The 23,307-nt window shown below is 42.7% G+C and overlaps 1 protein-coding gene across 1 annotated transcript in view; it reads right to left on the reverse strand.

Moving 5' to 3' along the window:
* Positions 1–20,075, reverse strand: part of GPR158 (G protein-coupled receptor 158) — a 476,701-nt gene extending 456,626 nt beyond the window's left edge. The window contains exon 1 of the mRNA XM_058297805.2: positions 18,882–20,075. Coding sequence (XP_058153788.1) covers positions 18,882–19,774 — 893 coding nt within the window. The 5' untranslated portion in view covers positions 19,775–20,075. The remainder of the gene's footprint in view (positions 1–18,881) is intronic.
* Positions 20,076–23,307: the final 3,232 nt, after the last annotated feature.

The raw sequence follows: 23,307 nt of genomic DNA on the forward strand, positions 1-23,307 counted from the left end.
GATAATCTGCATGGGTTTTTAATTCTAATTAGCTTTTTTCCTAAATCTTAATATTTTATATGATAAGACAAGCTGTTCATGGTAATTTTTCAGAGTAAGATATACAGCATATGTAAATGAACACTTCTGATCCAGAAATAATAACATGTAATAAGGCAAATTTAAAATGCTTTCATTGAAATTAAAAATAAAGAGCTTTGGTTAGGACTTTGGTTAGACAACCAATGTGGATGCTGAATGTAGGTTCTACTTATATACTCTAATCCCTAATATTTAAGTTACCATTTACTGAGTGTTCTTTATGTAGCAGACATTCTGCTAGGTATCTTCAAAAACATCCACATTGAAACCATGTGACTGACATTATTCTCCCCAATTTATATTGCATCTATCTATGGATGATATTATTCTCCCTAATTAACATTAAGAAATTGGGGCATAAAGCGGTAGAATGGCTTGACTAAGGACACACAGTAAGTAAATGAGCTGAATGTGACATCCATATCTTAGGTATAAGGGAAAAAAGACTGTCAGAAGACCTAGGTTCAAGTACTTGTTGAAAATGGTGAATGGAGCCTTTATGTTTTCTACTGCCTGCCTCCCCAAATCCAATGGCAGTGACAGTCAATGAGCATAACAAGTAAGAGATTCACACTGCAATGAGGAGAAGCAGCTGCACAGAGACGCGATGCAATTCTCTGGGGCCATATTAAAGATAAGCTAGGGCAGCAGGAGCTAAGCCAGTACCGGAGAAGGCTGGAGCAGCGTGGAAACTGCTCTTGCAGCAGGCCTTCCAGAAACTGAGACAAACGTCAAGGTTACTAACTGAAGACTTCCCTCTAAACATTTACAAGAGTCGGTACATCCCCTCCCTGAGTGCATTGATGGCATTTATTTTCAAGTTAAAAACCAAGAACTATTCCATAAAGGGAATAAAGTGATGCCTGGGGAGAGCCGTATTCTAGAATGGTTATTCGTTGTAAAGATCTAGGGTGGAACAGAGACTACCCACTTCCTCCTCAGGCATCCTACAGTGAATGAAGCCTAACGGTCAAGGGAGAGGTCTCCTGAGGAACAGGCCACACACCTGTCTCAAGAATCCCTGCCATCCAGCTAGGTCACGTGACCTGGTCCCTCAGTCATAACATTAATGACCGACAAGGGATATGTCTAAGGAGAACAGGTAGCACAAAGGAGAAGGACTAACGTGACCAAACAAAAGATCAGAACCTGGAAAACCCAGCAGTAACTGAGGGAACAGAAGAGAATTTAACAGGCATTCTAATTAATATCCTTGAAGAAATTTAAGAAAACAAACATACTATTATTAAAAAAAAGAACAATCTGAGATGAAGAAAGAGTTCGTAGAAATTAAAAGAAATTTCCAAATGAAAAAATAATTTTGGGGTAAAAGAAAGAAAGTCTCCCAGAAAATAAAGTAAAAAGAAAGTAAAAAAAGTTGAGAAATCTAGAGATTAGACCAGAAAGTCCAATACCCAATTGTATTGTATTGTCGGAGTTCCAGAAAGAGAAAATGGATAGGCAAAAATGACTTAATCGTAAAGGAAAATTTCTGCCTGGAAAAAATAAGGGCCCACTAAATGGTGAAATTGATCGATAATAATAAGATTCACATCTAAGCATATCATCATGAAATTTCAGAATCCCCAGGAAAAGGAAAAGATCTTAAAAGTTCCCATATTGTGTAGAAAGTATATCTACATAAGTAATTAATCAGCATCAAATTTCTTTGTCAGCAACAATGGATGTTAAAAATGATATAACAATGTCTTTAACGTTCTGAGGGGGAAATACTTTGAACCTATAGTACTATAACCAGGTAAACTATTAATCATGCATGAAGACAGAGACGTTTTCAGACAAGGAAGGGTTTAGAATGTTTGCCTTCCACACATCCTTTCTTAAAAAATTAATTCAGAATGGTCTCCAAAGAGAGAGAGAGAGAATTCTAGAAATGAGGGCCTACATCCAACATATGGTTATTAAAATAATCTAAAAGATGAATAAATTAAAAAGATTTCCATGATATGTATTTTGCAAAAGGCCTTAAGCAATTTGTACAAATTATGAGACTCCAAGAGGAATGTTTTCTTTGAGAAATGGTTAAGAAGTTGGTGTATTTTTCAATGTAACATTGTTTGTGATCTATGTACCTTCAAAAAAATACAATAAAAAATGCTAAAAATAAAAATAAAAATAAATCCAATTGCAAGTTAAAAAAAAAAGAAGTTGGGTGGGGGAGCAGATACTGGCTCAAGCGGTTGAGCACCTGCTTCCCACATGGGAGGTCCCCAATTTCGTTCCAGTGCCTCGTAAAAACAACAGAAAAGAAAAAGAAAAAACAAGCAAACAAACTAAAAAACCAACTCAGGGGAGCCGATGTGGCTCAGTGGTTGAGCGCCAGCTTCCCATACATCCCCAGTTCAATCCCCAGCGCTGCAACCTAAAAAAGTTGGGTGTCTTAGAAATCAATTATACATATTCTTCCTTTTTTATTTTTTAACATTAAAAGGAAACACAATTAAGGACACCAAGAAGAACTAACGCATAAAAAGTCTTCATGCAAACATAAACACACCAAATGTGGAATGGTTTTGAGCAAGGAACTAAAAAAGGGAGAGAATCTATTTGACCTTGAAATTTAGAACACTCTTCTTAAAATGTTATGGATTCCATTATTGAAGTTTCCATTCTTAGAAGCAACTAATGAACAAAGAACAGAAATTTTTTTACTGTAACAAGAGAATGCAAATGTTATTTTGAAATTATGTAAAAATATTGGAATAGGCAACAGGAGTAAGAGGGCAAAGGAACAAAAGTTGAGTAAAGAAAAGATATAATGTAAACATGCAAAACAAGGTCTTAGCAGAGAACCCTAATGTAAACCATGGACAATAGTCAATAGTACAATTATAAAAATGTTCCTTCATCAATGTGACAAAGTTACCACACAAATGCAAGGCTTAATAATAAGGTGGTATATGGGACTGCTATTAATTTATACATGAGTTTCCTGTAAACCTACAACTTCTCTAATAAAAAAACAAGGTGGTAGAATATTATTTAGAGCTTTAAAGGTAAACAATAGAAAAGTTTTAAATAAAAATATAATTAACAAAACAAGGAATAGGAAAGTGGAGAACAAGAAGGAATACAAAGCTAAACACCACATTTGTGATACTGAAGAAGGTAAAAAACCCATAACCCAATTTTCCCTCTCTAAATGCTCTGCCCTAGAGATACGTTCTTCCCACTACTCCTTTTCCTGCCATACCAGCCTACTTCCTCCAAATTCCTGTCCCAAGTGTTGGCCATCTGGCTTCTGGCTCCTCCAACCTCACGTCTGTGTCTTTGTGCCTCTTACTGGCAGTTCTTGGGGCAGCCCTGGACCCTGAGATCTTAGACCATGAAAGGCATGAAAGCACGTCAGGAAATGGCAGCTGACAGAAGCTGCCAGCCCATCTGAGAAGCCGGGCCGGCTGGCGTCCTCCCGGGCCAGCTGGGAGGGGAGAGAGGGCTTTGCCCAGCGCTTCCGGGCAGCGCCTCGCCCCTGGTTCCCCTGCTGCCTCCGGCAAGCGCTGGCAAGCGGTGCACGTCACAGGTTAAGCCTGCGAGCAAGGAAAGCACCAAACTGATTTCTGCAGGCACTCCGGATTTCTGCTCCCCTTCCCTTACCTCTCAACTATTCCAATTTATTCATTCACATTCAATTAGAAATCGCTTCTTCTTTGGCAGAAAGCTCACTGAAGAAACAGGAAAACCCAAACTTCAGAGCTGAGGCAGGCAATGGGCAGAAAAGCCAAGACTGAAGGCAGGAGGAAAGGGAAACAGGCAACGAAAATGAACCAAGAAAGTTAAAATAACCCCACCGGAAGGGGGAAAAAATGAAAATGCATTCCCAACTTACACGTTACCCCAGCGGTAGAGATCTGGAGCGCACTTGGTTACCCCAGCGGTAGAGATCTGGAGCGCACTTGCCGTGTTCTCTCGTGAGCGCGTCGAGGACTTCCTGGCCTCTCCTGGGCCCTCACGCTTCTCTTCCCCGTCACCACGTCACTCCACCCAGCCACGCTGGCTGTCTCGGCTTGTTCTGTGGTGTCCTCCTTCTTACCCTCCATTCCTCAGCTCAGTCTTCAGAGGGGCCTGTCCCGACCACCCACCCAAGGCAGCCCACCCTACTGCTCAGCCACCCCACTGCAGCCTCCGCGTCCGTCCTCGTAACGCTTGTTTCCGTGGATAATCATGTGTTCTTTTTTTGCTACTCAAGAGCCCACGAGGCTGGGGATTTCAATCGTCTGTCCTCAGTACCTACGGCCCTAGCCAGGCTCACTATACACAGCATCATTGGGGAAACAACAAGAATGTGCTTGTTTCTTACTAATATAAGCACGCTTAAGGTTGACACCGGGAGCAGTGTTGGAGCCCTCCGCAGAGGAGGAGATGGAGCCAGAGAAGTTGAGGAGCTCGCACCGGGCCAAGCAGGAGAGGGAGCTCTTGGGCTCGTACCTGCCTCTGTAACCCCTCAGCCGCTCCTTCTAGAGACGAGGCCCCGGATATGAGAACTGTGAACCGTGACCCTCGCACCTGAAGGACATGGACAACCGGCTGGAGGAACAGGACGTTGACAGAAAGAGCCAGATCGTGAAAACAGGAGGCAGCCCACCCTCACCACAGTACCCATTTCAAAGGCAAGAACACAAAGAAGAGCCCCAAAAAAGTGAGGGGGAAACAGAGCACACACTCAAAGGCTCCCCATCCAAGGCAGGGCCTGGATCTCTCCACCTCCAAAAAGAGCCAGCCTGTCAAACCTTTCCAGGACTGAGAGGGTCACAGACATTGTTGGAATGCTTCAGGTGTACAGAAGCCTGTCGCCAGATTTTCTAGATAGCTGAAGTTTTGTTTTTTTTTTTCATTTTAATTCTTAAAATCCTCTAAAATGAATTCTACTTTGTTGGATACTGTTTTCTTCCCGCGTTCATGTTGAAGGAGCAGCTGTTTCTGAATTACAAAGCCTTTCTCCTCCCATCCACTGATTAGCTCGTCCCCAGGGCCTGGGAACAAATTATCAGGTTCTTCAGGTGACTCTGATGCCCAGAAAGGTTTGGGGTCAGTGAATAATGAATGCCCATTGACCTTTCCATGCTGGCCCAGTGTCTAGTATTTAAGCGTTGTGCGTTCACTGCAGCCATAGCTAGCCAGTGACAGTCAACCTTCCGCGGGCTCTCGATCTCCTCACCCTTCAAAATAGAACCGGATTACGTGAGCTCTAAAATCCTTTTCACCTCTAAAATTCTCATTCCTTGAAAAGGAGCTTCCCCCAAAATATTTACTAAAACCCTACTTCCTTAAAGAATGACCCTAGGGAAACGGACTTTGGCCCAGTGGTTAGGGCGTCCGTCTACCATATGGTAGACCTTGACCCGTGTGGAGCTGGCCATGCGCAGTGCTGGTGCGCGCGGGGAGTGCCGTGCCACGCAAGGGTGTCCCCCGCGTGGGGAGCCCCACGCGCAAGGAGTGCGCCCGTGAGGAAAGCCGCCCAGCGTGAAAAGAAAGAGCAGCCTGCCCAGGAATGGCGCCGCCCACACTTCCCGTGCCGCTGACGACAACAGAAGCGGACAAAGAAACAAGACACAGCAAATAGACACCAAGAACAGACAACCAGGGGAGGGGGGGGGGGGATTTAAATAAATAAAAAAATAAAAATAAATAAAAAAAATAAGAAGAATGACCCTAACTTCATTTTTTCTATTTGCATCTTCCTCATAAAAGTGGAGAAAAGGATGTATTGTCAAATAACTTTCTGAGAGCCTTTCCCATAACTATTAATACCTGAAACAGCTCTCTCTAAAGTTCGCCTGATCCAGAAAAAATTTATATTTATGTATTAAATTATAATCATCATGCTTCTTTCCACGAGCCTTGGACTCCTCCACGGCATCCGCCCGGTGGTCTCTCTCCTCCAGCGCTCCTGCACTGCTCCTTGGCCCCTTTCGCTGCATGCCCTGCAGATCCCATGTTTAAGGTGAAGTCGTCACCCACCCGTGTGTGCTGAGCTCATTCGCACTGTGACGGCTAAACCGTCTTCCTCAGGGGGCCATTGTTCATTTTTAAGCTCTCTTCTGACTTAACAGGACTCTAGGCACTTGTAATAGTGAAAGCAGCATCTTTACACATATGTTCATTAAAGCCTTAAATAATGTAATATTTAATAATGTAATATTTCTTCTAGGAAAGTTCATTTATAATCAGTTCAACACTAGTTGACTCAATCAAGTTAACAAGGCAAACTAAATATTTTAAGAATCTATGTTGCGAGGTAGCAATACCCCTTTCATGGGATAAGCACTACGTCAGTCTGTTAATAGCTTTGCCTTCCTGAAAGAACATTCTGAAATGCAAGAACATTCAACCTATCTTACAATAATTAAATCTTCTGAAACTTGATTCCTCTTTACCTGCCAGAGAAGAATATTCAGTTTCCTGGGAACTGTAAAAGTGTTTAGTGATAAACAGTTTCATGGGACAGTAAAACTATCTTGAACAGCATCGTTGAGTGCTAATTTTATCTCCTCAATTCATTCACCTCCATTTTTCCCCTCTCTCTTCTATGTCCTACTCCCCACTTTGTCCCCTCCTCTTTCTGTCCTCCAGATCCCCTTACACACACACAATTTCATTTCAAATTACATCTTTTAGCAAGGAATTTTAAATACAAGGCATTTACCATAAAAGTAGCAAAACCATGCTTAGCCCCAGATTCTGCCAAGAATTTGGCCAGCTTTTCTTTTACAGCCCTAATGACATGTAAATGTAAATTAATATTTCATTGATCCATCAAAATTTTCCATTTCTCAACTCATTTCAGGTTCTATATACACAATGACATTATGTGCTAAATGGAAAAATAAATAAATAGCTTGAAATGTGACCTGATACATATATATGCATGCATACATGCAAACATAGAAAAACCTAGAAATAAGGATAGCCCCGGAATAGCATATTATATGTTCCTCAACCAGGGGCAGTTTTGTGCCCCAAGGAACATCTGACAATGTCTGGAGGGATTTTTGGTTGTCACAATTTGGGGAGGGGTTGCAACTGGCATCTAGTGGGTAGAGGCCAGGCGTATTAGTCAGCCAAAAGGGTACTGATGCAAAATGCCAGAAATTGGTTGGTTTTTATAAAGGGTATTTATTTGGGCTAGGAGCTAAAAAATACCAGGCCATAAAGCATAAGTTACTTCCCTCACCAAAGTCTATTTCCATGTGTTGGAGCAAGATGGCTGCCAACGTCTGCGAGGGCTCAGGCTTCCTGGGTTCCTCTGGGCTCAGCTCATCTGTTTTCTCCACAAGGTCAGCTGTAGACTATCAGGCAAATAGTTCTGTCTCTTTCCCCGGGGCTCCAGCTTAAGACTTCAGTATCAAACTCCACAATCAAAGCTCCAACATTAAGAACCCTCCACTCTGTCTTTTGCCATGCCTTTTATCTGTGAGTCCCCACCCACCAAGGGGCAGGGACTCAATGCCCTACTGGCCCTACTTACTTAAGTAATCAAGCATACCTCGGAATCCAATATAATCCAATATGCCCAGAGGAAAAGATAAGTTTACGAACATAATCCAATATTTCTTTTTGGAATTCATTAATAATATCTTCTAATACACAAGACACAGCCCCCACAACAAAGGATTATCTGGATTACTGACCCAAAATATCAGTGTCCTGGGGTTGAGAAACCCTGCTCTCCAGGAGGAAACCTAACTCTTAATTCTATTCCAGGCATTCTGTTTCCAGCTGGAAAAGAGAAAGAAAAACACTCCCCCAACATAATTTCACATGAGACTTATTGGCTACTAGTTACCTGACTCCACAGAGTTTCTATTTCCACCCGGAACCTTTAAGCCCTTTAGAAAGGCGATACTGACATTCCTTCCGGTTCCTGGCCTATCGCTGCTATTTTCCCACCGAGTGAATGAAATACTTTACTAGACAGTGTGGGAAAGCGTTTGATAATCCTTACCTTACCTATTCTGAAAATAAGGGTTTCTGCTGCTGCTAGCCCAATATTTTGTGCATTTCACATACAATAAAAGTAAAACGTGAATTATTTACAAGAAAGTAGTTAAAAAGGGAAATGTTATGTTGTGTATATGCTACCACAATTTAAAAATAAAAGATGAGGTCAATCTGAATGAGGCGAGCCTTAGTCTGCTGTGACTGGAGTTCTTGAAGCAGAGAAAATTTGGACACACACAAGTACAAGCCACAGGAAGAGACAGAAGGGGACAGATGTGACGGGGGCAGAGCATTTGTCGGCAAGCACCACAGAATGCTACAGACTGGAGAAAGCACGTCCTGCCAGTACCTTGATTTTGGACTTCTAGTGTCCAAAACTGAGAGACAATAAATTCCTGTGAAAGAGAGAAAGAAAGGAGGGAGGTGAGGAGGAAGAAAGAGAGGGAAAGAGGGGGAAAGAGGAAGAATGAGAAAAAATCGGAGAGAAGAAGATAGGGAGGCAGGAGGAAGGAGGAGGGAGGGACAAAGGGAAAGAGGGAGGAAGAGAGGAAGGAAGGGAGGAAGGAAAGGGGGAAGGAAGAGGGAAGAAGGAAGGAGAGAGATAAGTAAAAAGAAGAAGGAAAATGTGGTTACATGTTTCATTGTAGCCTGCCGTCTGTTTAAGAGAATCATTATAAAGACAAATAGCAATCCTTTTACCTACAGCAATAAGGTCTAAATATTTTGTTTCTATATATACCTATTCCACTGCACTTTAATAACTTATACATGAGTTGGAGAGGCTTGGAATTCATTTCCCCATTTCCTAATATCACAATCCATCAAATATCCGATGCCATTAATTATAATATTCACCATTATATTGTGTACCACTAAAAGAGACTGTCGATTGAAAATCACACCCCCTCCATCTTTAGACATATCTCAATTTGAGAGACATTAAAATGTGAAAAAGGTGCATCTCAACATTGATGAAATTTGGAGATGACAGAACATTGTGAAAGTGAATGTAACTAATGCCACTGCACTGTACACTTGAGCATGGTTAAAGTGAGAAATTTTATGTTGGATATATGTTACCACAATAAAAGTTTTTAAAAACCCATAGAGCACAAAGAGTGAACCCTAACATAAATTTATGGGCTATAGGTAATAATACAATTATAATAATATTGATTCTTCTATTGTAGCAAATGTACCACACTAATGTAAAATGTTAGTAATAAGACAGATTATGGTAACTCTACACTGTCTCTATGGTTTTTCTGTAAAGCTACAACTACAATTTTTTTTAAATTGATGAAATACATTATTCCTTACTATCACACCTATCACTCTTTCTTAGATAAAAGTGCCTTTTGTTATTATCAAAGTTTTTCCATAATAGTACAAGACATACATATCTGACAAAACATATAAAAAGTGAGAAAGCTAGGTTAAAAAGTAAACCAAAATCCTATGTAATTCTGAGTTTTCTTAAGTTTACTGGGAACTTTGCTAGGATTTTTTTAAATGCTAATTTTTCCGAATTATGCATTGTTTTGTTTTCATTGTAGTTTCTAAGACAAAAGTTGCAACCTATATTATAATGAATAAAAATTAACTGGATCTCTGTTAATTAGCAGCATCAGCTGTGTATTTGTGAGACTGACTTCTTTGACAGAGAGGTAGAGGACAGGATTTTTACTTGGAGAAAAAATATCTTTCCTACCTTGCGGTCAGAAGGCATTTAATCTAATTTGTGGTTTTTGTAAATTCTACCTATAACCCTGTAATGAAACTACATGTACCCTGAAGTTGTCTTATAATATCCACAGATATCAGAAAGAAATTTAGTCACACTTGATACACCAAGGGTGACAGCTTGAATTTTGGTGAATAAAAAAGAAAAGGTTATGTTCTTTACCTAATCTCTTCTTGTGGGTGTGCGAAGCTTTTGATTAGACTAGTCAGTGAGGCATGAACTAGTCTGGGTCTCCACCCTCTTGTTGGGTCTGATATAAAGGGAGACATGGAGGAAAAGGAAGCCACCATATTGATCCGCCATATGAGAGGAAGGACTCCAGGTTCTCCCACAGCTGAACTCAAGGAGAGAAGGCCCAAGAAGCTCAAATTGCTGAGGCCCAGTAAAAGTTAAGCCTATGCCTGGTCTCCCACAGCTGAGCTCTGGGAGACATTAGATCCCAGAGGGGAAAGAAGAGACCTTGGCATTGTAGGAAAGAGGGAGGAAAAAAGACCTAAGAAAGACTTTTAGCCAAGAGGATTAACATTAGGAAGTATTTCATAGGACAGCCTAGCCACCTAATCATTTCATAGGGCAAGTCTCCTTCTGTAGGAGGAAAGACTTGTTGGGTGAGTAAATGGCCAACCAAAGTGAAATTATACCTCAAAATGGTGTGTACAAGCCCCACAGATGTGTATGTTATAGCTGTACCTGGTAGGAGCTCCGCAATGCTGTTAGCAACTGTCCCCAAGGATCACCCCAGTACCAAGCAACTGTCTGTACATAATCACCATTGACTGCCAAAGTTGTAAAAATCCCAATGTGTTGTCTCAGTAATTCTACTTAAGTCACCTTCCAAACACCAATCCATAACTGAAGAAAGAAAACACACAGGGTCTTAATGGTTCTGTACCAACAAGTGCAGAACAACAACATACATCTTTGCATCTCGGTATATTGCAACATAATCCTAAAACATGGTGTATGTTGAACTCAACAGCACTCTGAAAACTAAGAAAAGGTAGCCTTAAACCCAAAAGATTGTACAACAAACTTCGACCTTTCTGAAGCTGAAAGTAATGTTTGACTTATCCAGCAGCTGAGACTATAAAATTCATCTAGTGAGGCCACCAGCTCCCTCTCCAGAGGGTAGGCAAATAAATCCTGTAATCATTTAGCAGTCCTGAAGTCCCATTTCTGCTTCCAAATGCAAATTCTGGAAAGTGGAAAGATGATGCTGCGCCACTGCTGCTCCAAAATAAATAGGCTTTTTTGAAATCTTAAAGCCAACTACAAAAGAACATTGCAAACAAATGTTTTTAAGAGTAAGTACTTTTCAAGCTTCAAAAATCTGTAAAGATTGATTATCTTGAGGAAAAGTACAGAAGCATGCTGAGGGCTTTGGCTTAGAAATCTGTAAAGCAACTTCATGTTGATTTTAAGTATATGTCAGGGCATCTTTCAATCTCTGGAAACTCATCATACCTATTCTTATCTTGAAATGGAGTTCTTGTCTCTTAATTCATTGTATGTTTAGAGGGCTTCCTCTAAATATCCTATGACTCAGTGACCATGACAGAGTCAAACAATGAACAAATATGAACGTATTCTGCATTTGTATGAACATCTATTAATTCATTTAATTTCAGCATTGTAATCAAATAAAACTTCCAAAGTTAAAGTGACAGATTTAATTATGTGCATATTCCTAGGATTTGGGGTTGTAAGGAAGTTTAGAGGTCATCTAGTCCAATCCTGTCCATTTACAGATGAGAAAACTGAGGATTCGAGACGTGACTGTGCCCCTGGTAGCAAAAAAGTCAAGGAGATGGTCCAGGCTGGTACCAACATCTTCTGTCTCCAAAACCAGTATTTCTACCATGAGCCACCAATATTGCAAGCTTTCACAATAATTAGAAATGAAACTAAACCATTATACAAATTACACATTACTATAAATAATGTGACTTTAATACACCTAAACTAAGAAAGTTTGTAGTCAGGTGAAGACACTATTTGGGAAGATAGAAGCTATGACACAATAATATTTACCTGAACTGTGTTATAACAATTCTTCATGTCTTTTGGTCTTTACAGAAGTCCAAGAAGATTCACATTACTATTCACAATGCACAGATAGAATAATTGAGACTCAAAAGCTTCAATAGCAGCAGTTCATCTAAAAACCCTTCGATGAATAGCCTGGGGAAATGCTTCTATGCTGTTCTTATAGGTAAGCCTCTTCTCCTCACTACCTACTCCCAAGAGAAAATTCCTAAAATCATAGGCTATGTTTGGCTTAGATCAGGGATTCTTAACAAGGGGTCTCTGCACTTGAATTGAAATTCAAAAAAACATTATGCTTGTGTGGGTGTGATGTATTTATTAAATAATACACAGTATAGCATGGACTTAGTGAGGGGTCCATGAAACAAAAAAGGTTAAGAGCAAGTCAGTCCTTTCTTTTCTATTGTGTATTTCCCTCTTTTGCTGAAAGCAGAAATCTGTATCTGAATCACTGATGGAGTTGTATGGATGCAGTTGTAAAGGAGAAACATGATCCCTTAGGAAGTCAGTGAATCAGGGATACTGATGATAATTCATTTCCAAAATGGGTTTCCACAAAACTGTAGTCTTTCTTTCACTGCCTTTTCTTTCCCCTTTGTACAAAACACAGACAAAACAGGTCTGCCACTCACCTGATTCCCTCTTCCTCTGCATGTTACACCCTTATCAAAATCATTTCCACGAGGTACCATTTCCATATGTATCAGATCTGTTTTCAAAGATTACTTTTTTACCACTTGGATAGGCTACTAAGAACTCATAGGAAAAGGATGTAAAAAGAGATTTAAGGGTCATTAAGTCCATTCCCACATTTTCATTATGCTGAAACTGATTGCCAAAGATACAATACAGCTAGTCAGAGATAAAACTAGGACTTGATATAAAGTCCCAAGACAAATCTAATAGTCTTCTCAATACACAATACACAATCCTTTGACTATTTTGTATATACTGTGCAAGTATTTATTTATTATAAGGATGTTAAAAGCCTGAAACCCATAGGGAAATATTTCAATGGCTAAAAGAATCAGAAGCAAAGTGTTTGGAGTAAGATTTGAATTAAACATTAGGAAGGTTTTTCTGTGCTAGGATTCTTTATAGCAAGAATTCATATGCCTTATGAGGACAGGCATATGGACCAATGGAACTGAATGGAAAGTTCAGAAATCAACCCTCACATATATGGCCAAATGATTTTTGACAAGAGTGCCAATTTCACTCAATTGGGAAAGAATAGGCTCTTCAACAAATGGCAATAGAAAAACTGGCCCTCCATATGCAAAGAATGAAGGTGGACCCCTACCTCACACCACACCCAAAAATTAACCAAAAATGGATCAAAAACCTAAATATTAGCATGAAAACTATAAAACTCTCAAAAGAAAACATAGGGAAACATTCTTAGGACCTTGTATTAGGCAATGGTTTCTTATTTCTTAGACTTTACGCCAAAAGCTCAAGCAATAAAAGAGAAAAATAGATAAATGGGACCTCAACAAAATTTAAAGCTATTGGGCATCAAAGGACTTCATCATGAAAGTAAAATTGCAACTACAGAATAGGAGAAACTATTTGTAAACTATGCATCTGATAAAGGTTTAATATCAGAATATATAAAGAAATTGCTACAATTCAATAGCAAAAAGACAAGCAATCCAATTGAAATTTTTAAATGGGCAGAAGACTAATAGACATTTCTTCAAAGAAAATATGTAGATGGTCAATAAGCACATGAAAAGATACTTAACTAATTAGCATTAATGAAATGCAAATCAAAACCACAACAAGATACTATGCACACCCACTGGCCCAGTTACTATTAAAATAGAAAAACAGAATATAGCAAGTATTAGAAAAGATGTGGAGAAATAGGAACCCTCATACATTGTTGGTGTTAATGTAAACTGGTACAGCCACTTTGGACAACAATTTGATGATTCCTCAGAAAGTTAAGTATAGAGCCACCATAAGACCTGGCAATCCCACAACTAGGCATATACCCAAAAGATTTGAAAACATGTATTTGGATATGATGTTCATAGTGGCATTATTCACAGTAGCCAAAAGGTGGAAGCAACCCATGTGTCCATCAAAGGATGATGGATAAATGAAATGGTATAGATCTACAATGGATTATTATTTGCCCAGAAAATGTAATAAAGTTCTGATGCATGCTTTAACATGGATGAACCTTGAAGAATTACGTTGAATGAAATAAACCAAACACAAAAGGGCAAACATTATAGAATTCATTTTTATGAAATAACTAGAATATGCAAATTCATAAAGTCTGAACTTAGAATATAAGCTACTAGACCCTGGAGAGGGGGTGGGGAATGGGGAGTTAATGCTTAATTGGTATGAAGTTTCTGTTTGGGTTGATGGAGAAGTTTCGGTAATGGATTGTGATGATGGTGGCACAACATTGGGAATATAATTAAAGCTACTGAATTGTACAATTAAAGAAGATAAAATGGAAAATTTTAGGTTGTAAAAGAGTTTTTTAAAAAACCTCATAGACCTTTATAACACAGTGAACTCTAATGTAAATTATGAACTATAGTTAATAGCATAAATATAATATTATTGCTTCATGAATTGGAACAAAGTTTCCACACTAACGCAAAGTGTTAATAATAGGGAAAACTAGGGGAGGGAGTTATATGGGAAATCTCTACTATCTGAGTGATTTTTCTATAAACCTACAACTGCTCAATTATGGTTTTTTTAATTAAGACAAAAAGATTCATGTGCCTTGATTTTCCTTCCAAAATTAATTTCAAGTGACATGCCATTTGCTTCTTCTTGCTACCTCAAATGGTAGCAAGAAGAAATATTTGTATTTTCTCTACCACTCCAATAGCAATAGCAAGATTGATGTGATAATGGACCAGTGTTGACCTAAACAAGGTGAAAATCATAACTGGGGAATCAATAAATATAAATCAACATATGGTGGTAGAAAGACTACACAACCTTCATAAATAGATCTAAATTTTATTTTGGCTCCCTAATTTACCAGCTGCATTGCCTTGGGTGAATTGCTCAACTTTTCTGAAATTGCAACTACTTCTAAGAATTAGGTGCAGTGATATGTATCAAGCATCAAGTATCTTACATATAGTAAGTGCTCAATAAATATTGGTTCCCTTTCATCCTAACCTGACATAAAAGATCTATGCCACTCCTAGCAAATTCCTTAGCTCTTTGGGTCTCAATATCCTCAACCATAAAATGAGAATATGGAACTAGATGGATTCCAAGGTTCCTTTCAGTTTCCCAAAGGAACTCACCTTTCATTTGAATTCAACGAGCTCTGTTAACTGCCTTGCATTGTCCTAGGGGTTGACAAGTTCCAACCACCATCAAAATCCTACCTCTACATTCAGTAGAATGGGATCCAACTCCTTACTACTTTCAGTTCCCCAAAGAAAAATTACTAGGCCAAATCAAAGATTCTAACTTTAAGGAAAACTCTGTAAAGACTATCTAATGTAAATAAAAATGTTTAGGGCATACCTTACATAATTACTATCTCTCTCTTGACCTTGGATGGCAGATGAGAACTAAAATGTTTATACTATTGCTCTACAACAAAAAACTCAAGGGATATTTCATGAACGGAACTTAGTGCATTTTTTTAAAGAAAGAAATGAGCAATAAACTTCTGCTTCCCTCACAAGTCTTATGCTAGGTTTTGAAATTTAAAGTATTTTTGTCACTCAGAGGAGAATAAGATTTGTCCTGAGAGATTTTTTATAAAGATGAATATTAATATAAAAAGGGTAGTTGACTGTGTTCTTGATCTTAGTTTCCAACTTCATGTTTTAGATTTACATTTCCTAAAAATAAGATGTAATATAATTTAAATGTCAGCAAAACCTGAGGAAATATTAACTGACCTTAAATGAGAATTTTGAATACAGAGTTTTTCCTCCTTTTCTCTTCCATAAATAAGTCATTATCTATGGATTTTTCATTACAGGTGAGGCTTTTTGCAAATAACCTTCTAGAATTCAAAAGACGATTTAACATCGTGACTAACATTCCTAATCATGGCTTCTCAGAAATGATTCATTCAAGATTTACCTGTCTAATATCATTGATCTATATTGAAGAATTTTGGAAAGACATCTTAGAAAAACTACCAACCACTAACAAATATCCCACTTAAATACTTCCTCAAATGTGTATAATAATATATTCTTTTTTTAAAAAAATCAAGCTATGTTTTATGGGCTAATTTTTTCCCTAAAAGATAATAAAGTATGCCTTCATAATGTAGATTGTGTGCAAGGTCCAGAGAGCCACAGAAACCTGCATTAGATGGATAGGTCTTCAACAGAGACTGCCTCCATCCTCTTTCTGCTCTTGCTTCAAACCAGATAAGAGAGTTCTGAACAGGTCACTGGGCCTTTTTAGTTCTGTTTCTTTATCAATAAAATGACAGGTGGGACAATCGGATCAGGCGAAGATGTCTTCCAGTTCTACTCGTTAGGATCTGTGAAAATCATTCATTGTAGGGGCACAGCACTTGGGGCAAACTCTCCCACAAGAGGACTTGAACTTCATTTTTTTTGGAGGCCACCAGCACCGGCTAGCTTCTGTAGAGAGCTTCATGCCCTGGCTGGAGAGCATCATCAGTGAGAACTAGGAAAGCACTTGAGACTCAGCCTGAGGAAACAAACTATCTTCTAAGCATAGTTAAAAAAAAAAAAAAAGGTGGGGGCATGTGAGCCCCCACCAATTCACACCTTTTGTGACATAAGCCATTCATCATAGCTGGGAGAAGCACGAGATTCATTCGGGTGGCCGACGCCCTCCAGTCCTTAAGAGCAATAGTTCTGGAAATGAACTATTCTATTCTTAAGCAGCAGCAGGAGCTACATCAGAGGTAACCCCCTAGGACTCCTTCACAAATGGAGTGCAGCAGTATGGTTAAGAGTAGGGAGTTAGGCTCAACTCCTGCCTCCACCACTTAACTGCTGTCATCTTGGACAAGAAGCTTAACCTTTCTGTTCTTCAGCTCTCTTTTCTATAAAATAAGGAAAACAATAAAACTCTTCTCATAGGGTTGTTGTGAGGATTAATCAAGATAATGCATGCAAAGCAGCACAGAGCATGATGTAGAATAAATGTTTAGATAGAAAATGGATGGATGGATGAATGATAGATGGATGATGATTGATGGATGGATGGGTGTGGACAGATCGATCAGTCCTGGGTCTCCCCTGAAAAGGCTCATCTGAAGGCCACCAGTAATTTGCTGATGGGAATGATATCTGGGCAATCTTTCCTCTTCTGAGCAAATGATAGGCAAAGACTCAAAGCTGAGCTCAGTTCTTACTAATAGGATCCTGCAAGAATCAGGAGGAAATAAGATTATCCTGAAAGCAAGAGAGAGTTATTCTGGTTTAAAAGAGGATCTTTAAAGAGAAAGGAAATCATGCACACACACGCGCGAACTTAATCTGGTCATGCAGAATCAAAGAGAGGGCGTTCATTTGTGTGTTTTTTATTAGAGAAGTTATTGAGGTTACAAAACAGTCATGCATAATGTGCAGTATTCCCATACATCACCCCTCCACCAACACCTTTCGCTGCTGTGGAACTTTTGTTATGGATTATAAAAGAACATTATCAGACTATTACCACTATGCTCCATAGTAGAAGGGGAGCTGTCTTTGATGTATACCTTCTCAAGTGTTGCTAGCATTAAAAGCTACAGAATTTTATCACTGGGTGGCTTTCTAGAGAGGGTCTACTCCAGCTGCCTCTCTTGATAAGTAGCTAAAACCCAGAAAGGCTAAGCAACTTGCTCAAGGTCATTTAGCCGTAGGACAGTGTCAAGATAAACAAGCCTCTGACGCCCCCCACTTGCCCCCCAGTCCTCCACCTGGTCTCTTCCACCAGGTCAGCATCCCGTCCTGACTGTATCAAATAAAGCATTTTTTTAAAAGTACCCACAATGAGAGGTTTGTCACTTCTGCCAAGTTCCCAGAAAAGTACAGAAGCAACCTCAGCGTGGAAGTCCTCCTGCTAGGGCATCCCACGGTGAGAATCGGGGAGGACCTCAGTAGCTGGGCCCTCTCGCAAGAGCTCTTGGTAACTTCTAGTCCTTTCCTTTCCGTTCACTCCTCACATCCTCTCTTTAAGCGCCGCTTCTAGACCTTCCTCACCTCTGAGGTCAAGCACTGCCCAGGGAGAAGTCACCACCCTCTAACTTGTAAATTCTCCTCGTCCCTCCAACGCTCTGCCTTGAGAAAGGGAATGCAGAACTGTTACGTTTTCTCCAAGCTTCCGGAGTGAATTCGGTCAGAGGCGATTTCCTCCTTCCCTAATCTAGCTCACCCGGGTTCTTCTACAAAACGGGTGAGTGGGCGAAGGGCTGAGGACCCACGGATGCCTGAACCCGGGACCAGGGGGAAAGGAAGGGCCAGGGAATCCGAGGTGGGAGGGTGCGGGGCCTCGGGCGGAAGGCGCACCCTGCGCGCTGCGGGCTGTCTCGTACCACTGACGGATGCGCAGCCAGAGCGAGGCGACCGCTGAGGGGACAGAGCGGCCGCGGGGCTGCACCGGCTCGGCGATACGCTCTAGTAAGCGACTGGACAGCAGACGGGTGCCGCCAGCGACACAAGGAGAAGTGAAAGAACCAGGAGCTCTGCCTCCCGCTTGCTTTCCTCGGCTCCGATCCATGGCTCACGGATCTGCGCGCCTGGCGCGCACCCCGAGATGGGTCGCATCACCCGGACAGGGACTGCGAGGGGAGCATTGGGCAGCGGAGGTTTCTCCGCTCTGCCAAGAGCCTCCATTCTCCCCCCCTTGCAGGGAAGCTCATCCCAGAGAAAGGCTTTCTCCGCGTGCCTCAAGTCGACAGACATGGGGCGCTGGTCCCCCAGGCACATGCGCCAGCGTGGGGTTCCCACAGCGGAGCTTCTGCTCCCAGCGGGGAGGCGTAAGTGTCACTGCCAAGTGCTCCTGCCCCGCACGCACGCCCACCTGCGAAACCGGAAGGAAGACTCGGCTTTCTCCTACCCCCTCCCCCACCTACCTGAATTCGGGGACCAGGTTAGGCTGCAGCCCGTAGAAAGCAGCGGAGAGCGTGACCAGCCAGCCGGCCTTGTAGCTGCCATCCTCGCACTCCAGATAAGGCGGCGACCACTTGACGTGGCTCCTGTCCCCGCCGAGCCCGTTCCTGCGCCGCCAGCTGTGGCCCAGGCCCTGGGGCCCGTGGTGGGAGCCGCGGCGGTGGACGTGGGGCCTCCACTTGCGCCGGAGCCCGTGGAACCACTCGGTCTCCAGCGTGGCGTTGGCCAGGTGGTGCGCCGAGGAGGACAGGTCCTGGAGCAGGACGCGGCTCTCCTCGCGCGTGGCCTGGAGGAAGACCTGCGGGGCGGGCGCGGACAGCGCCTCGGTGCTGAAGGTGATGGCCGCGCGGGAGATGCTGGGCTCGCCCTCCAGGACGCTGCGCACCAGCGCCTGGTACCACTCCAGGTCGTCCTGCAAGTTCTGCTCCCGCGACTTATTGCTCTGCAGCATCATGTTGAGGAAGTTGGCGGCGTGGGTCAGCGTGTCCAGCGCCCCGTGCAAGGAGGGGTGGGAGCTGGCCAGGGCGAGCGGCTTCCCGGGCAGGCCCGCCAACTCGTAGCGGCCGGAGCAGTTGGCGCGCTGCAGCTGGCGGGAGTCCCCGGTGTAGAGGTAAGAGGCCACGTCGGCGGGCACCTCCTGCGAGAGTTTCTGCGCCAACGTGCTGCCGTCGGCGGGGCGGCTCCAGGGAGCCGAGGGGTCCGAGGCAGAAGCGCGAGCCAGCGGCTGGGCAGGCTGCCTCCCACTCAGGGTCCTCTCCCGAGGGGGGTCCGGCCGTCCCGGAGGGCCGCGGCTGGCGCCCACCGCTCGCGGTCCCAGAGGGGCGAGCAGGAGGCAGAGGAGTAGGGGGCAAGCCATGGCTCCCGGCTGCGTGGCGCGGAGGCGAGGAGGGAACGGGAGGCGTCTCTTTTTAAATGTTGGTCATCAGTGTATCAACAGGACGACTTTCTCTCGGTGTCTTCCCCCTTCGCCGGACGGCACCCAGAAAAACCCCAAAGGACTTTAGAATAAGATGGTCCGAAATCGGCCCGGATGGCCAAGCTGTCGGCGCAGAAGATGGGATCACCTGTGGCAGCGCTGGCTGCCCCGCGGCACCGCGGGTCGCCTGGCGATTACGCACCTCGCCGCTCGGGCAGCCGGGCTTGGCCTGCTCGCGTCCGTCGGCTCCGCCGCTTTCATTGAGGTGCGCTCCGGGGCTGCCCGGGCTGCCGCTGCGGCCGCGGCCGCCGGGGACGCGGCTCCATCCTCCGGCCGGGGCCAGGTCGCTCCCGCCGCCCAGCCCCGGCTCGGGCTCGCTGCCCTGGCCCCAGGGCGCGGGGCGCGCACAGCCTGCAGGGCGGGCGCGCGGCAGGTCCCGCGCTGCGAGGCCGCTCCTCTGGGCAGGCGAGGGGGCCAGGCAGCTGGTTAAGTGGAGCCTCCGGCTCTGCCCGCAAACCGCACTCGGCTGCTGCCGGCTCTCGGGAGGAAAGCCGGTTTAAAGAGGCAGCTTGGCCGCAACCAAACCCTGGCGGGGCGGCTTCCCGGCGTCGGCTTCCCTGTTTGGTCGGCTCCTCTGTCAATCAGCCCCTGCCGTGTGCGGGGCCGGGCGGGGAGCTGTCCAGTGCTGAACCCGAGGCGGCGCGCGGGAGGCGGCGGAGGCGGCGGAGGCGCGGGAGGCGCCCAGGCCTCGCACCCACTCCTGTTCCCGATGACTCGGAAACCCGAGGGGGCGGAGGCGGGTGGGCGGGAGCCGAGCGTTCGTGGCTCTGAGCGAAGAAAACTTGGACGTGCTGAGGAGGAGGAGGTTGGCGTCTTACAGTCTCGGTTAAATCAGTCTTTTCTTTTGCCTCGAAAAGAGGGAGAAGGGAGTTCTCATTCTGACTTGAATCCCAGGGGAGGGACGTAGGATGGAGACGTGTCCTCCCGGCATCTGCTCATTTTAGGCAAATTATCAAGTCCTCCTCCTTGTCGTCCGTTAAAGAAACGATTAAAACCTACTTTCCCAGGCGGATCTTACTATGAGGGAGTAATGGAGACATCTACCGGCTGAGCTTTAAGGGGGGAAAAAATGCCATGTTTTGAGGAACTCTGATTTTGAAAGGAGGCCAGGATGGAGGGCAGCCCGTGAAAGATGCTCAGGGTCAGGACTCACGGACTGTGAAAGGATGAGAGCGGGTGGGTCTGTGTTGGCCAAGAAGGCCAGTGATTCTGTTTGGGGTCCCTGGAATTCATGGGTAGGAGCTAAGTTTTAGCTGCAGGTTGGGATATCCCGTAAAAGGAAGAAAAGCCAAATAAGCATGGCAAGCCACTCAAACTATTAGGAAATCTCTTAACATACAGTCTAATTATTTTATTTGAAGTTTATTAAAGAACTTTAAGAGTGCCTTCTGACATTTTTATTACTATGGGTTATGTCAATCTCCATCCACTTCCACTTTCCAGATGCACCTCTGTCTGAGTTTGCCAGGGCTGCTATGACAAATACCACAGACACCAGGAATTTATCAACTCACAAGTTGGAGGCCAAAAGTCCAAAATCAACAAGCCAGATGTTTTCTCCTGGAGTCTGTAAGCTTCTGGAGACAATTTTCAGTTTCCTCCTCTGGTTCTTGCTACCCTGCCCAATTTCCTTTGCTTGTAAGGATGAAAGTCCCACCTCAATTCAGTTTGGCTACATTTTAACTGATAATATCTGCAAAGGTTCTATTTACAAATGAGTCCACAACTACAGGATCCAGGAGTTAGGACTTGAACAAGTCTTGGTCGGAGACACACTCCAGTCCAACAACTTCCATCTTCAAATTCACCAAGGAAAACACAAATAGAAATTCACAAATTCATTTCAATTCTCAGCTAACATAAATACCACTCAGGGCATTCTAAGATAGCTCTGCTGAGATTTACTTTACCATTCCATTTCATTTTCTCTACTGGGAATATATTGGAACGTAAACTCTAAAAGAGCAAACATCTTTGTCTGTATTGGTCACTGATGTATTTTGAATACTCAGAACAACAACAGCTGACCCAGGGTAGGTCCTCACTAAATATTTTTTTTAATGAACCAGAAGATGGTGCTGATGAAGTTAATTATTTAAAAATACATCTCCAAGAGAAGTCTGCCTGATGAAAGGCTACTGGAATAAGAAATAGCAACCAGTTTTCTAAACTGCAGTGCATAGTTTCCAAGTGAATTTTTATAGCTATGCAAAGAGTGGATATTAGATTTGTATTTACTTACAAATAGAGTTCATGTTCATATCCGACTTTTTGTTTAAAATTTGCTTTGCACTGTAGGTTCCTATGCTAAATAAAGGTCATCCCAATTTAATGCTCTACTCTGACGTATGTGGCAATAACAGAAGAAGTTTCTGTTTGTTTCATTTTATCAGAGGATACAATAGGATTTTGCATCTATTTAACCATCTAAAGACTGACACATAATTTCCTCATTAACTGATACTTTAGAAAAACTATATAACAATAATTCTTTAAAATTTTATACTATCTAACAAAAGGGAAGATATCATTTTATTAGTAGCTCCTTCTATAAGTAATTCAATGACTTGGCATAACTAAAAGACCTTGGTTCTGGTCCCAGGGTTGTTTTTAAAAACATGTCACCACTAGCATTTGACACTAAGGAGGTACTGGTGTGGCACCGAGCCTTTCTCCAGAGGGGCCAGCCCTTCCCCTAGTGCACATATAACAATGAGGAGCAGGTTATCAGAGACCTTTGCAATTTTAGCATTCCTTTCAGTACATCACCATCAGCCTTCCTTGCCAAAAAAACTGGGGTGACCCCAGGATACAATGTGTCTAGAACAGTGCTGCCCAATAGAAAGATGTGAGCCATGAATGTGAACCATATCTGTCATTTTAAATGTTCCAGTTACGCATTTAAAAATAAAAACAAAAAATTTGAAATGATTTTAATAATATATATTTTGAGTCCAATATATCCAAAACATTATTATGTAAATAAATAAACAATATACTAATTGTTAATGAGATAGTTTGCACTTTTATACTGTCTTCCAAAACTAGTGTGTATTTTACACTAACAGGACAAATAATTGAAACAAAAGGAAAAACATTTTATAAGATAACTGTCTTAGTTTTTGGACTGCTAAGACAAAGAGCACAAAGTGGGTTGGCTTAAACAATGGAAAATTATTCATTCACGGTTTTGAGACTAGAAGTCCAAAGTCAAAGTGTCTGCAAGGCAATGCTTTGCCCCGAAGACTGAGGCATTCTGGAACTGGTTAACCAAGATTCTCTGGTCCTTGGGTTTTCCATCACTTGGGAATGCACGCAGCAGAGTCTGCTCTTTTCTCTTCCTGGTTGTGTTGACTTCCAGCTTCTATTCCTCTTTGCTGGCTTTCTCATAAAACCTCCAGTAGCAGGACTAA

This window comes from Dasypus novemcinctus, chromosome 5 (genome assembly GCF_030445035.2).
Source record: "Dasypus novemcinctus isolate mDasNov1 chromosome 5, mDasNov1.1.hap2, whole genome shotgun sequence".
Classification (NCBI taxonomy): Eukaryota; Metazoa; Chordata; class Mammalia; order Cingulata; family Dasypodidae; genus Dasypus; species Dasypus novemcinctus.